The sequence below is a fragment of the Hyperolius riggenbachi genome, chromosome 2 (assembly GCF_040937935.1).
Source record: "Hyperolius riggenbachi isolate aHypRig1 chromosome 2, aHypRig1.pri, whole genome shotgun sequence".
NCBI lineage: Eukaryota > Metazoa > Chordata > Amphibia > Anura > Hyperoliidae > Hyperolius > Hyperolius riggenbachi.
Window position 1 is genome coordinate 290134189 of NC_090647.1, and position 17381 is coordinate 290151569.

A 17381-nucleotide genomic window follows, 5' to 3' on the forward strand; every position below is an offset into this window, starting at 1 on the left:
GTTAGACGACCTAGACCTGAGAAGGGTGGTTCCATCACCTGCACCTTTGACTATACCCCTATGACCAGGAAGGTGTCACAAGTCATCAAAAAGAACTGGTCACTCATAACCAGAGATCCCGTGCTCCAAAAAATCTTTCCCGACCCCCCACGAGTAGTGTACAGAAGAGCCCCGACTCTAGGGGATATCTTGACCCGGAGCGAGTATCGCTCTGTAGCACCAACCAACTGGCTGACCGAGGAACGTCCAAAGGGCAATCACAGATGCGGGAGATGCAAATACTGTCCGCAGATGTTGGAGGGCACGAATCTTAGGATGGGGGGAATACAGTGGGAGGTGAGAGCTTTTATCACCTGCCAGACCAAGTTTGTCTCTTATGTCATCTTTTGTCCCTGTCAGTTCTTTTATGTGGGCAAAACAACTAGGCCCTTAAGGGAGAGGGTGGGGGAGCACCTCAAGTCCATCAAGTCCGGGAAGGGGTGTCCACGCCTTATTGAACATGTTAGGGAATCTCATGGGGGCAAAGCTAAATGTCTGAAATTCGCGGGACTCCTACATGTTGCGAACTCTAGAAGAGGAGGCAACAGGGACCAGGAGTTGACCCGACGTGAATCACGTGTAATTCTGCGCACGGAGGCGATGGGGCCCGTAGGCCTCAATGACAGGCTGGAGCTATCTTGCTTCCTTGATCCGTAACGGCTGGACTCTCCCATCTATTTGGGGCCAGGTGATGGACGGGAGGTGATTCCCCCACTCTCAACTCTCCTGGTGTCTGCGTGCCTGTTCCTCAGGTTTCCCCCGTCCCTGGAGGGTAGGGAGCCCCGTTTGGTCCTCCCTCCCTTCTTCCTTCCCTCCTTTCCCTTTCCCTGCCTTCCTCCCCCGGGAATAGTGGGTCCTGAATGGCGAGTATAGCTATTTAGGAGCGTCCCCCGTACAGTGTGCCCCCGGTTTTAGAAGGTAATATACCATGGACCTGAGGCACACGGTTTTGGGTACACCACCGGTGGGGATGTGCTGGGGTGAGGCAGGTGCATTTAGTTTGTGGATGGTGATAGGCCTAGTGGCCAAAAGAATGGGGGGGGCCATGCCCCCGTTCATGGTCCTTAATGCTAAATGGGGGGGTGGGTGACGCCTCATGGACATGATACATGTTCCGGTGGCGTCTGTTTCCCCTTTCTTCCCCCCCCCCCCCTCCCCTGGACATATGTGCACTGCCTGCACATCCACCGCACCCCCACACCCTTATACGTCAAAGTATATATTCCCCGTTCTTAATGGGCTGGGCTGGGGGCCCCTTTTCTTCCCTCCAACTTTTCCCCCCAACCTTTTTTTTTTCCCCCCAACTTTCTCTCCCCCCAACTTTTCCCTCCCCCCCCCATTCCCCAATGTTGGCGCCGAGAATGAAAGGGTGCCGGCTGGAGTGTTCCCGTATACTTCAGAAGGGAATGGGGATGACCTAAGAAAGGGGAGGGGACTTTATAGTAAAAGCTTCAAGTAAATGGTCCGGAGGCTTGCGTCTCCCTATTCACTAACTTCCCTCACCAACTTCATAGTGATTTTAAAATGGGGTAAACAGGGTGTTTTTAAATGAGGTTTCTAATAAAATGTTTTTTATGTAAAAAGCAGGTGGAGATTTAGGCACGGTTCAGGCAGTCACATTGGCCCAGTGCGAGCGCGTCTTTTATAAGACACAAAGAAAGCACAAGTGTTTGAAGTTCCATAATGAATGGGTTAGGGCACTAATAATTGTATATTTTGGATCGATTCACGGTATGATGTTTATAATGTATGCACAGTTTAAATTCGCCATGTTGCGGCGATCTGTAATCACTGTATATGCGTGTCTTTGTTGACACAGCAACCACTTAACCAATGCCATGTCACAGGCCGGTCTCCTCCCCCCTAGCCTCGCACCTAATCACTACCCAGCACCCAGGAGCCAATGGCGTGCGTGATGGGCGGGGCTTCCGAGTGTCATCACGGAAGCCCGTACACGCCGCCATTCGCCCAAGGATACCTGCACGTGAACAAGCGCCACACCGGCGCGAAACGGCTGTCGCGCAGTCCTCCCATCCCCTGGTCACCCCCCCGCACCCGTCCACGGCACAGGTCAGATTGACATAATGCAAATGTATATGTGAACACTGTCACTGGAATATTGCCTATCCATCTGCTGATGTATTACATGGGAAAATAAATACAGTGTATCAAGGAGGCGGTGCACGGATTGTCTTGTGTGTGCTGCATATTAACAAATATTTTGCAGGAAGTGGTCAAACTTAATATTTTGTAGGTCATCCTGATGTTACCACAAAAGACCTCTGAAGATGTCCTGCAGTATCAGGCACCAAGATATTAAATGAGCCCGATGCAATTCAATTTTCTCCTAGGTGATATTTTCACATTATAAATAAAATGCCCTTTAAGCCACCAACAACAAGCAAGAAAATACTTAAACAGAACTTATTTACCTACTTTTCTGTACTTTTTCAATTGAACCAAGGTGCAAAAATGCAACCAGAGCGCAAAAGTTATTTTAAAGAGAAGATGAAAAATTGTCTCCTAGGAGAAAACTTAGCAGAAAAAGTGAATTAGATTGGGCCCAATAAGTTGCAAGGGGAGGCTTCAATGGATCAGACTTTCTTTTCACCACATCTCACAGAAGCTCATTCAGTTTGAGATATTGGAATTTGAAATGAAAGTCATTAGCCCATATGCAATTAACTTTTTCTCCTGAGTTTTCTCCTAGGTGAGATTGTAACACATGTGCCTTTCAAGCCACAAGCAAGCAAAAAAGAAAAAAAAAACTATGAACAATTTTTGTCAGTACTTTTAACATTTTTTTATTTTTTTATTTTGCTGAAAAGCTACTTTAAAGGGAAGATGAAAAATTATCTCCTAGGAGAAAACCTAAGAGTAAAACTGAATTGCATATAAGCCTATATTGGCCCATATGCAATTAACTTTTTCTCCTGAGTTATCTCCTAGGAGATAAGTTTCATCTTCTCTTTAAAATAACTTTTAAAGAGGAGCTTTTAGGTATAAGGTCTCAGAGAAAATAAACACATATATCAGTAGCTAAAGATTGGCTGTACTTACATTACATATGCATTTCACTGTCCACGTTTGGATTTCACAGAATTTGTATATAGTATATGCAGAGATAGATGCTCCTGACAGCTCATGGCAGGCTCCATGTTTTTCTGTCAAATGTGTCGTCATGTCCTGCCTGCTTCCTGATCACAGAAAAGCTGGTACTAAATAACACAGTGTGCAGTGAATATTAATGAGCCATGTGGCTAGGAACAATAGCTGACTCCTGCAGTATACTCTGCCGGAGATTTATCAGTGCTACGCGCTGGACTGATTACACAAGCTGCTGTAACGTCTCATTAGCAGCCGAGGGGAGGGCCCCAGAATGCTTTGCAGTATAGTATGCGGCTTGCGTCCTGCTTAGGTCTAACAGTTTGCTGATAAGCACACATCAAAGGTAACTGAGATTTTTATCTTCACTAATGGCTTTTGGGCTTCCTTCTAAACTGTTTAACACAGGAGAATAGAGGTTTAAATTAGCTTCTGCAGCCTGACAGTTACTCTTTAAGCATTTTACTGTTGAAACAGTACCCATACATTTGTGAAAAAAAATGCTATGAAATCTATTTTGAGGATTGTCTTGCTTGCTGGTGGTGTAAAAGGCATTATATGACAAGTTAAGAAATTATCACCTAGGAGAAAACTCAGGTGAAAAAGTGAATTGCATATGGCCCTTTGTCACATTCCTTAAACTATTCCTGAACAATTTTTGCTGTATGCTGTGGTAAATTCTCCTTCTTCTTCCCTCTTTAGGTAGGCAGTGAACAGATAGTGAACTAAGTAAAATATACATGAATTTCAGAGTTCAAATTTTTCCAGCAGACTATTGTGCTTAGAGCATCACATTGCGTCCACCTTTCGGACATCTACCTATTATAAGCCAGACATCGAATCTTCTCCAGGTAAATGATGCATGCACACAAATAGTCGGCACTAAGGTTTTAAAGAAAATTCAATTATTAAAAAATACCTTCCTCCATTAATCAATGGTTCAGTTTTGATGTGCATGTGCCCATTGTACAAACCTTTGGTGGTGAAAAAGAGTCAGCATGGACACTCAAATAAGTCTGTGGTTGTAAAGCCCTATATGCGGGAAGCTGTAACGCCCCATATACTCTGTTATCTTTGCCTTATGACCAATATTATATTTTCCCCAGTTTGAATCCCAGCCAGGTCAACATCTGCAAGGAGCTTGTATGTTTTCCTCGTGTCTGCGTGGGTTTCCTACCACATCCCAAAAACATACAGATAAGTTAATTACCTTCCACCAAAATTGGCACGAGACTATGATATATACACTACAGGATACGTACATAGACCTATGACTATGGTAGGGATTAGATTGTGAGCCCCTCGGAGGGACAGTTATGTGACAAGACTATAAACTTTGTAGAGAGCTGTGGATGATGTTGATGCCATGGATGCTAAAAAATAATAATAAAAATAAATAATAATGTTTTTCAATCTGGCTGCAGTAGCTCTTTTGTGGGATCAGACCAGACACCTTTGCTCCCCATGGGCATCAGTGAGATAGGATTCCTATGACCTCGCTGCTGATTTATCGGTTGTCCTTCTTCTACTACCTTTGGTATGCACTCACCAGTGTATACTGGGAAGACCCCACCACAAGGCCTGCTGTTTTGGAGATAGCATGACCCAGCGGTTTAGCTATCAGAATTTGTCCCTTGTCAAAGTTGCTCAAGTCCACACATGTGCCCATGTTTTTTGCTTCCAGCTTCAAAACTTCAAGAGCTGACTGATTACTTTTTGCCTAACATATGCCACCCATTTACAAATGTCATTGTAATCAGATCATCAATGTTATTAACTTCACATGTTAGTGTAAGGAAATTTGGAGAACAAATGGTAATGGGAAGTGAGAGGATTATGGTATTGGGTTATGGTAAGAGTTAGACTCAGAAAACCACTTTAAAAGCCTTGTGCATTCAGCTGTCAACTCTCGGAAATTGTGTTAAATTGCTGTATTTGTGATTTATACTAACCTGCTATCTCAATATGCGGAATGGTGTGTCGGAGGTATATTGTGTGTCCTATCCTATACTTAAGTACTGTACATATCAAGTCCAATTCTGGGCACAACCAAGTCTTGGCAAAATAAAACTGATTCTGATTGTATGAGGACTGTGACCAGGCAGAGATTGAGACAGCGGGATAACGCACAATGGAGCAACCATGCTTGGTGAAATAAATGTATTCTGATTGTATGAGGACTGGGACCAGGCAGAGATTGAGACAGCGGGATAACGCACAATGGAGCAACCATGCTTGGTGAAATAAATGTATTCTGATTGTATGAGGACTGGGACCAGGCAGAGATTGAGACAGCGGGATAACGCACAATGGAGCAGAGCAGAGAGAGGGTGGGGTAAGTAAGAAAACAATGCATTTGGCCTGTGCTCAGTCGAGATGAGCCACCAAGCTTGCAAGGGGGATCGGGGCTTACTGTACACACACTAGATTCCTGGTAGAGATGGCCCCAAGATCCATCTAGCAAGTGTACAACTTAACCCATGGTACAAGATAAGGTTACACTAGGCTTAGTAGGAGAATTAAGAACAAAGGAAGGGTGGAGAAACCAAGATATTGTGTTCCTGACTTAACTTTAATACACTGAATTGTGTTATAACGTACCAGGAGTTTAAAAAAAAAAAACACATTAATCAGCTATGCATATTACAAGTACCATTATTCTGAAACTTTTTTCCCTAATTGTGGAAGTAAGCCTGTCAGTAGAGCTGTATAATCTAATGAACATCAATTTGCTGTAGACAGGTCATCCAAAAACAAGGCTTTTCACTTCCTGAATACTACATTGAAAATGGGGATCAAATGTTTTACAGTCTTTGTACATTAGATTTATGTATGTTAGCGGAGCATTAGTTCCCCATGTCTTCAGATTCACAGTTTAAATCTCCCTTGAAGATGCTATAAGGTGCAAATGAAACAAGTTCAGCGTAATAGTATATGTATTAATCTCATTAACTGGAGCAAACCTTTGAGCAGAAAGGGCACAGAGACCAATTCAGCTGATTCAGGAGGTCAGTCAATTTGCATGTCAGCAGGGATTCACACTTTAAGGGTTTTATCCAAACTAGGTTCTGTTTCAGAGTTCTGCCATTAAAGACTAAAGTATAGGTTTGCACAGACTGGGGTTCTCTTTTAACTTTGGTCTGTCTGAGAAAAAGAATAATTATAGTATGCTTCGGGACACTGTTCAATTTATGAAATGAATAATGTATTTCCTTTATAATTACTTAACCGTTGGCTGTAATTTAGGTATAATATAAGCAAATTCATTTTCATTACATTCTATTAGGACTCCGGTAAAATAAAAATATCACGGTTTTGTAGTATTCAGCCGTGTAAACTGTCTGGTTTTAGAATGTATGCATTGAATGTGAAATCCAGACAGACAGGCTCATAAACACATAGCCCCAGGAATACATGAGTGGGGATTTACTGACACCATAGCAAGCTGCGATGTCCCGACATCAAGCAGAAATACTCATTTAGATTTACAATGGCAAAAGTGCAGCACTGCCCAGAAAGACTGCTTGGCTGGCCATTGATGCAGAGCTTTATGATCCAGGCAATGGATGCAGTGAATGACTTGACGCTTATGTATTACTTTATTGCTTTATTGAAAAAAGAAAAACAGCATAGTCCCCTCCCAAAAGGTACATGTAATAGATGCTCAGAGGTACAGTAATTTGGATAAAGTCGATTGTAGAATATCAGCAATGTTATTGATGTTCTACTATCGCTTGTACTAACCTAACTCTTATATTAACCTCCCCTACCTATGCCTAACACTAACCCCCTTACCGGTGCTTAACACTACCACCAATATTCACAGCCAGTATCCTGACTCACCACCGCTACCAGGAGTTTGGCTACACAGTAGCCAAACTCCTCTGCTGCTAACTCCACTAACTACAGCGCAAATCACCTCAGCTACCACCACTAAGCAAAAAATCACTGCTGCTGCCACCGTTAACCAGAGTTTGACATAGTATTCACCACCGCTGCTGTTAACTGTAGTAGCTGGAGTTTGGCTATACTATTGCAGAACGTTGGTGTCTAAATTATCTTGTCAGTGCTGCCTTAGCCGCAATTTAGAGTTTGACTTCAAACAGTGCCTAAACTAGCAGGCATACCATTTGCATGATTTAACTGTTCTGCTTCTATAGCCTTGTTAACCACCTTACATAATCGTTCAGGTGGGTAGAGAACAGCGACCCAGCTATGTACCTTATGGGGGTGTTTGGCCATACCCTTTTTAAGGGTTATCCACATCCTCACTGAGGTGATTAGGTTTAAGCAGCCCGATTTCTGATCCCCACCACCACCTATTTACCGAAAGGGTTAAGCGTGAAAAACTCACATCATTCAAAAATATTTTATTTTCCAGTCTTCTTTACTTGTTTTATTCATTGGTGTTCTTCTTTTTTTAATGTTCTCGTTGCTTGATTGGAAAACCCAGCCAACCAATATGCATTGAGGATAATGGGCTAATATAGCTTGGTAAAGGGGAAGGGGGGATTGTTAACCTCCCTGGCGGTAAGCCCATGCTAAGCACGGGCTATGCCGCCGGAAGGCACCGCTCAGGCCCCGCTGGGCCGATTTGCATAATTTTTTTTTTTTTGCTACACGCAGCTAGCACTTTGCTAGCTGCATGTGCAATGCGATCGCCGCCGCTACCCGCCGATCCGCCACTATTCGTCGCGCCGTGGCCGCCCCCCCCCCCCAGACCCCGTGCGCTGCCTGGCCAATCAGTGCCAGGCAGCGCTGTGGGGTGGATCGGAGTCCCCTTTGACGGGGCTTTGACGGGCCCCATGGCGACGGGGGAAGCCCTCAATGAGATCCCGTTCTTTGAACGGGATCTCCTGATCTCCGATCGCAGATTTGCTGCCCCCTGACGGATTTTTAGCAAACCGCCAGGAGGGTTAATATACATATATTTTAAATTATGTTCTACTTTTTAAATTGTTTTACATTTGGTGTTAAGGTAGTGCAACACCCACAGTGATAAGTGAGTGTGTTCATTATTCTATGTTAATTATATGGAGCCTGCTGCAGCGCTTCCTCTGAGGACTCAAATCTTCCTGGGTTTGCTGAGATACACAATATTTGCATCCATCAGACTGATCACTCAATATCATTCGGGTTAAACTCTAGTGTGAGTACAAGTGTCCCCCAACATTGGTGGCCCACCCTCCAGGGAATCTCCATTTTAGATTATACTAGGCCAACATCTATTGTAGTTCCCACTACTAACAGAACACTACTTGCTCCCCTTACCCCATCTCTCTTCATGGAGCATAATGGGCTGCTCAGCAGAGACCCAAGCACCTCATCTGTACACCGATCAGGTAAACATATCACCTGAAACAAACAGTAAAGTGACATTTATCCCCTATCTATACACAGCATAAGCTAAGCAAGCTAAGCTAGGCAAATATTATGTACCTGTGTTTCACATGATTTGTGGGGTTGACCTCAATTTGGGAAAAAAAAGAGTCAATGAGATGGAAGCCAATTGCTCTGGTGTTGCCCTGCATCTGAAGGTATGCTGCCTCTCTCACCCTTCCCTCCTTCATATAAATGAACACACATGCTCCAAGTGTTCATGCTTACACGCTGATCTTAGAATTCATGCTTTGAAGTTCTTAGAAGCACTTGTAATTGCTTTATGTTTTTTAGCATGGGTAGGAAAAAACATTGAGAAAACACAGCAACCTGATCACGTATTTTCACGTATTTTCTTTCCACTGGCACAATCCAAACCATAGCTAGCTAAGTTACAGCATGCAAATATTGAATTATCCAGACAAGATTCAGAGCTAAACAGCTTTTAAATGCATAGCTCTCCTTACTGTGAACAATATATTAAACCAATAGGTATGACTTTGCCTTTTGCAGGCCTCATTGATAACAGTTGGGGAAAGGCCTGTGAAACATGGGAATGAAAATATAAAGGTACTCATAGTCAAAAGGTGATTTTGATTCCAAATGTGTCTATTATTGTTGGATCATAATGCAACCAGCCAATCTTAGGAAGAAATGATTTTTCAGGATGGATTTTCAGTTTATTGCTATTTTTCTCTTGAGAGCAGGTCAGCGAGAGGGGTTCTTGCACAGTGCCTTAACATGCACGCTTGGCTGATTCTAGCAACCATTTGGCCATTAGACATCTCGCATCTATCGGGGACATTTATCAATCAGGGCTGCAACAGAATCAGCCACTTAACTAGTGAAATCAAGCTGTTACTTATACATCAAATGATTTATAACGGCTTTATTCTGCTTTTGCAGCCTCTACAATTGCAATCCATTGCAGAAGAAATATAAAAAGACAGACTGAAAACAGTCACATTTATTAGCAGCTGTCTGGGGAACAATTTATTTAAAAGCAGTGCTGTTCTCCGCAGAGATCTATGAATCAAGCTGCCCTGTCATTGGAAACTCTGCACCTTTTTTACACCTCTTGCTGTGTGTTCGTCTTTTATTATTATTTTTTATGTAGTATTTATATAGTGCTGACTTCTTCCACTGCGTTTTACAGAGTATAAAGTCTTGTCACTAACTTTCCGGGAGAGGAGCTCACAATCTAATCCCTGCCATAAACACAATTCCATCGTAGTCTAGGGACAATTTTAAGGGGAAGCTAATTAACTTGCCTGTATGTTTTTGTGATGTGGGAGGAAACCAGAGTGTCTGGACGATACCCACAAAGACATGGGCAGGACATACAAAAAAAACTATTTGGTGGAGGGCATTACTGCTAGGAGCTCACAGTCTATGGTATAAAACATTCAAAGAAAGATCTCTATCAAGAATAAGCTAGTGCCTTGGCTGGGATTTGAATATGGGACCCAGTGCTGCAAATTGAGAGTGCTATCCACTACTCCACAGTGCTGCCCTTATAGAGCTCTTTCTTTGAATGTCTTATACCATAGACTGTGAGCTCGTAGCAGCAAGACCCTCCACAAAATCATTTTTTTTTCACCGTGTAATCTTCTTGTATTTTCCATATAATGCACCCATGTGTGTAACTTATTTTCCACAGCACAATGGGACATAACATGTGCTAAACAAACTATCAGTGATAATACAAATGAGGGAGGAATAAGATTTCATGTAGAATGTACTGTTTTTTGATGTATTCATGCAATTACAATACAGGTGAAAAAGTGTGACAAAGGAAGCATTACATATAAGAAATAAATTAGATATATTACCAGCAGAGTCAGAAAAATTATACAGACAAATTTACAAGTCGGATGAGCTGGATGAAAATATTCTCAAGCCTGGAACCCACTACAAAACGCTATTGCTAATCGCAATCGCTAGCTTTTTGTATGAGCGGTTTGTAAGCGATTTCATGAGCGTGTTCGGTAGCGATTTTAAAAAGTGTAATTAATTTGTCTGCGGTTGTGTAGCGATTAGCGTTTTTAATTAATTTTAATTTTATTACAGTGTGCTGTAATCTAAAAAAAGCTAGCAAAATCGCTCTGTGCTCTGGTTTTGACGAGCGATTATGCCAGCGTTTATATACTATACATTGCAGAAACTCTAACGCTAACGCTCAAAAATGCTGCATGTCCTGCGTTTGCGATTTTGGTAATCGCAACCGCTCCAGTGGCATTTGGCCCATCCATTAACATTAGCTGAGCGTTTAGGGAAAACGCTAGCGGTTTGAATCGCTCCCTAAATGCTCACAAAATTGCTCTAGTGGGTTCCAGCCCTCAGTCAGGACTCATTGTAAAAAACTGAATGCTTTTCGCATTCAAATTTGCATTCATATGCAAAATTTTGTGCAAGATTTTTTACCATTGGCAATAAAAGTCAATGGCAATTAGTATGCGATATACAAATGTATGCAGCAAGAAGCAACACAAATTCTAAAACATGAATTTCAGAAGAAGTGTGATTCTCTATTGACGTTCATTAGATGTGGGGCAAACATGTTTACACACATTTGCAAAATGCACACAAATTTTTAAAAGTGTGAACGCTGCTTAAAGTTATGATTTCACTTTATAGATACTGTAGTTCATCTGCTACATACTCATCATCATACGTTGTAATATATGGCAAATTATGCAGAATGTATCTTATTATTGATTTCTATAATGCTTTGTACAGCAGACAATATTTAGTACGACCAATGAAGAAAAATTTACTAGTAAGACAAAAAAAAAGAAAACTGTATGCTAGACCATAGCGCAGTCTTTGTCCTTTTCAGAGGACCTACCAATGGGCCATATTCACCAAAGATTAGTAAAGTTGGCGTGCGCAGGGAACACATGGCAGTTTTACCATTACTTATGTTAATTATGTAGCACGCATTGGTAATGAGCAATACATAGTCAGAGTAAGTAATAGTAAAATTGATGTGCGCTCTGAGCACATGGCAACTTTTACTGATCTTTACCAAATATGGCCTAATGAGAGCAATGTGAGGGGCACAGATCAAAATATGGCATGGGAGGGTAAATTTACCAAAGAGATACATCTCATTACAGTACACCCATGAAATTACCCTCTTTATCTATTGACAGTAAAATATTTTCATCCAGGTAACATCGTTTAAACTTGACTTCTGTCCAAGCATGTCGAATAGCAAGACAAGTAGTCACAAGGTCCCAACATCTGATGGAGGTGACAAAGTCTGAATAACTTACTTGTTCCAGGTCTGTTAACTGTGCTCCCTGTGTCTCTCTTGTACAATTCAAAGTAATATTTGTGTCAACTATTTAGTAAATGCAAGCTTTTTAAAATAGGAGAGGATCCCACCATGTCTTTTGGTCTGTATATGAGGAAAATGCATATAATACACTACTGAAATGCTCCTCTTGTAAATTGTATGTAGACATGTTATAAAGATACGCATGTAGCAGTACTGGAGTATTTACAAGTAGGGATGCCAATACTTATGAGAACTCATGGAGAAGCACATGATCAGTTTCATCAGCTGATATATTTTTTAGATTTGCTGGTCATGATCAGGGAGGGATCTAGGGGGGGGCAAGCGGGTCTCTTGCCCCAGGTGCAGTTTGTTGAATTCTTAAAAAGGCGGCAAAATGAATGGCAGTTTAGGCGCCAAAACCTGACCTTTAGGCGCCAAAACCTGACCTTGCCCCACGCGCAACTTGGTCTAGATCCGTCCCTGGTCATCATGATCATATGTTAAACCAGGAAGTCATCACAGACTTACAAGCTCGGGACAAAATAGGAATTTTGATGAGCTCTAGTAAGCTTATACTGTATATATGATGGTAGAGTGTGCCTTATTGTGTATTACAGGATGATGCTTTGTCATATTACATGCTTGCATATTAAATACTTGCTTGAAGAAGGAACTTTTTAGGTTGCATTAGAACATAGCATTGGTGGGAGAGTGCCAAACAGATTGTAGGAAAGAGTTCATGAGAAGAGGAGAAACTCAAGAAAAAAAATGAGAAGAGGTGACTAGAGAGTAGAGAATGTTGTTAGCAGAGCAAAGGCTGAGTTTAGTAACTGGAAAAATGGGTAATTAAGTAAGAAGCTCCTTCTCTGTCAGTCTGCATAGGCCGTATATAACACAAACGGTAGAATTCAAAATTCTAATTCTTGCTTGCAAAGTTCTGTTTGGCTCCCAGTCTGGATCCCAGTCTATGGAGAACTTCGTAAGCAAGAATTATCATTTTTAAGTATACCCTTTTTGTGATGTGTAACCAATGGAGACGCTGACAGAGAACAGTTGTATTAGAAAAGTGAGTAGAGGGATAGATGAATCGTGCAGTAAAGTTTATGAGTCAAACGGTTCAAGAGTGGGCCACAGAGAAGGGTCTTGTCATAATCAATACTATAAAGGCATATATGAGCAGCTTAGCTTTATTTTAATTAAAGAAAAGAGTGAATTCTCACAATGTGTTGCCAGGTAGATACAGCGGGAGGTGTTTCATGTGTTATTATGAGGTTTGAACGTGGGCATCAATGTTATAACTAAAAAGTCTTGGGGGTAGATGTTATCGGTGTATTACCAACCCTAATTGGTATAACATGGAAGGGATTACGTTTTGTAGTGGAAAAAGACAATTTGTGTTCTGACCCTATAAGGTTTAAGATAGAGGATATGAATGAGGAGATAGCATTTAGGCAGTCAGGGACGCACTTGATTAATGTAGCCAGAGCAGAACCAAAGTGTCAGGACCCTGTTGCTCTTGGCACCCTTAGTCAGTGTGGGCACTCCCAGGACGTGGAGTCTACGTGTTCACTGGTGCTCACCAGAGCACCCCACAAGGAATGATGGACCATCATCCCAGTACTGTGGGTGGTGCTGCTGTGCTCAGAAGTAGGGCAGTGGGGAGATAAGTGGGGAGATGAGAGGATGGCATCCACGCTGCCCTGCGTGAGTTCCAAGGATGACAATGGTGGACCCGGAAGAGGTGGACCGGCTGCTGGTTTGTCTGGGAGATAAGTGTTACATAGAGAGGTTGATTTTATTGTTGTCTGCGTATCAGTAACACTAGAAATTAAGTGAGCAGAAAAGTTAACCAAGGTCAGAGGTATCGATGGCAAAAGCAGGGATCCAAAGACAGACCCTTATAGTACCCCAAAATAAAGGGGGTGTGGGGAGGAGGTGGTGTTGAAATGTACAACACTGAAATGCCTGCTGGTGAGGTAGAAGGAAAAACCAAGATATAACAAGACCCAAGATGGCCAGTAGGAGGGGATATGCAGAAGAACAAGCAGAGGATGATTTAATTGATGATTGTAAAAATCTGAGGAGATGTCAAGTAGAAAAAATGTAGTCACACTGACGAGGACCATTTCAGTAGAGTGATTAGGAAAAATAACAAATAGAGGTTATCAAATGGAGTTAGCAAAGAGGTAATATATCAGTCTGATTCTGATTGTCTATAAGTACCAATGCCAAACACAAGGAGCCTTTTTAAGTGTTACTAAATCATCCAGTACTTTTAAAGTGTTACTGTAATATAAATAAGTATAATGACCCTGAGCTTAGGCTGTATATGCTGAAGATGGCATATCAGTGTTGTAAAATGAGGCTAAAACAACAATAATGTAAGTAATAGAATAATGCAAATAATAAAATATTATATTACTACCATAGTTTTATGCTCTCCTAAAAGAATGCTGATACTTCAAACATGCTCAGTTATAAATGAATATGTTTACAACGAAAAAGAGTCGAAGCATTCTAGAATGCATTGACTTTAAATATTGTAGTGTCTAAAGGCAGATCATCTATAGCAATACCTTCACATCTTAGCACAGCACTGTTCCATACAACATTGCCTTCCTTCAATATGCAGGTAATAGTTTCAGAGCCATGAGTACGGATAAATCCATCATCACATAGAAAGGACACAGAGCTGCCAAGCTGTAGACTCTCCCCAAACCTCTTTCCATTCACTGGCACACCAGGATCTGGGCACTCGTTGTGTCTGAAGGCTGAATAACGAGCAAACAAAGAGTTAGCTAGTTACATTTATGGACATAAAGACCACGTTCAGGTACATTTTTATATGTATTTAATAAGGATTTTTTAATGTAAATTATGCATTCCAGTTTTTGCAAAATAAGATAGAGAACTAACCACCTTACCAAATTTGCAGCTTCTGGTGTGTTCCTTCGCAATCTCCAGCTGCTTGTTCATCCCCCTTTCTTCCCTGCTGCTGTACAAATTCCCAGCGGCGTTAAATACTGTTACCCTTCCGTAGCAACTTGGAGAAGTAATTCAGGTTCCGTTTGGCAACTTGAATTACCCTCGTGTGTGGTGCACACTATAGCTGAGCGCCAAAACCACCTGCTTTGCCTTTATGCCCATGTAACTAAAAGAGGGAGTGGTTCAGACTTCCTGGGTGTGAGACAGGTGTGAGCAAGAGCTACAAGTCCATGAGAATCTCTGAACTGGTGGAGCAGGTGGTTTCCTTTTATTTTGTCAAGAATGTTTTTATACATGATTAATATTCTCAAGATTTTTTAACAAAATGAATTTATAGATAATTGATTTAAAATAATCTTTCATGAAATGCTTACATAAAGCAGTGCCTTATCTGGATTGTTAAATAAAATCAATAGTTTTACCTCGGTGGTTATAGCCAGTCTATGCACCAAAATGGATTGGTCATATTCTCACTAAATATGAAGTGACTGTGACTCATTCTTCATTATCCTCGCTTGTGAGTGATGGCAGGCAATAGTGCCCTTATAGACGGATCTTATTTGTGAAAACATAGCATCATAAGCAGCCTTCATAAAAGTGAGCTGAGATCAGCATACAGTGTAACAGCCACAGAATATACTACACGGAATCAGCGTGTGTAAGGGAAGATCATAAATAACCTATACTATTTACAATCTATCAGGCAGGTCATTTGGATTAGCATCAACTTGTGGCTGCAAATGGTTTTATGAATCACACTCTATAATGGAATGTCTAACTAAATGCATTGCTTAATTAATACTGATTTTTATTTGATGTAGCCTACCTCCATCTCTATTTAATGCTGGGTTAACACAATTTTCTTTCATGCATATGATGAATACCGCTATACATTTATGAATAAATAATTCCCAGCAGTGCCAAATATTAACTCAGCTTTAGCTACCTTCATTGAGTCTAATTAACTGGGCTCTATGCAAACTAAACAAAAACATGCATTAAAAAACAGGCCTAGGCGTCAGCGCTACATTGGGCTGCAGTGTGAGCGTGCTTGGCAGAATGTGGAAAGGTCAGATATTTTCTGTGCCAGTTTTCCATGGAGGCATTATCACAACAATATAGCAAGTCACATAAACAGGAAACACTGTTTAGTATCCAATTTTCACATGTTCAACTGTAATGCCAATTCAGCTGTCATCTCAAATAGGGATTTCTGATACCACATTTTTACCACATCCAGCATTAGAGATTTGACACAAAGGTACACCAAGTCGGTTATCTTGCAGTGGTCTGTATGTAATCACAAGCATTTAAGCATGTAATCATAAGCATTTATTCCATTCTTTAAATGTAAATAAAGGCCTGCCAGACTCAACTACATTTACACACTTCACTTCAATCCAGCAGGGACTAGTGTGCAATAGTAATTGTACCACTTTAAATCTACAGTATGTGTTTTTGATAAGTCTCATGCATATAAACAAATGGAGGTGTGGAGCACAGGATTCTAGGCTTCCATTTTCTAAAGCAGGTTGGCGAATTAATACTTTTCTTTTTTGCCACTACATCACCTGCACTTTTCAGTCCCTTCATTTCTTTCATAATGACCATGACATACATAACTGCTATTCCTCTCAGTCTGTCAAGACCATCAGGAAAATAGCAAGGATGCAAGACATGGAACTGCACTGGGATGAAGCAACGCAAATAATATCTTGCAGCACACTGACACAGCAGTTTCTCCTGTTTCATTGTTAATATTGTTTACTGCATTAGAACAAATGGCCTTAGGGCCAACCAACTTTCCTCAAGACCGGTTTCACACTTATTCTTTGCGTTGAGATGTGGCACGATGCTCCTGCTGCATCGTAAAAATGTCAATCATATGACCATGGGGCAGAGTGCGCCAACAGGGTCATATGCACAGTGCCTCCCCCCATTCAGTGGCATACTCCTTGCTGGGCAGGAAGTATGTCACTGGGATTCCTGTCGGTCTGTGTGTGCACACCGTGTTGCACCACGCACCATTGTTTACAATTTGTGCATTGCCCATAGACTTGTATTACCCCAAGCTCCGAGTGTTAAGCACAGTGCTTGCGGTAATGCTCTGCAGCCCTTGCATCCAATTGGAAACTTCTGGCCCGTGGCAATGGACCGCAATAAGTGTGAAAGTCTCCATAGACTTCCATTCCTTTTGCAGCCCCTTATAAATAGGGGCATTTTTCTACACTTGCAGGTTTCACTTGCAAGTGTAAAAGTGGCCTAAAATAAATTAATTCCACAATTAGTAATAGTGGTAAGTAGAAAGCCTAATTTTCCAGGTTTAATGGGGCCTGTTATGAATTCTCCATGATATGGAATAAACAAATATTTGTAAAGTCACTTGCCAGGAATTGACACCGACTGACCGTTGTCAGAAGGAACACAGGTAACTTTATAGTTTCAAATCTAACCACTGTAGTAGTAACGTGTTAGCAACAGTGAATTTAGCATCTCCAAAGTGCAGCCTCAAATTTCACTGGGGTTTTAGTGGGTCTGTATGGCAGGTTACCCTAACCTAAGCTAAAAACTCTAATCCTCCAAACTTCAT

The 17381-nt window shown here is 41.5% G+C and overlaps 1 protein-coding gene across 5 annotated transcripts in view; it reads right to left on the reverse strand.

The window, feature by feature from the left end:
* Positions 1-17381, reverse strand: part of CSMD2 (CUB and Sushi multiple domains 2) — a 1291405-nt gene that overhangs the window by 361751 nt on the left and 912273 nt on the right. For all 5 annotated transcript variants that reach the window (XM_068268938.1, XM_068268934.1, XM_068268936.1 and 2 more), the window contains one exon: positions 14383-14577. In XM_068268938.1, the coding sequence (XP_068125039.1) occupies positions 14383-14577 (195 nt within the window). The remainder of the gene's footprint in view (positions 1-14382; positions 14578-17381) is intronic.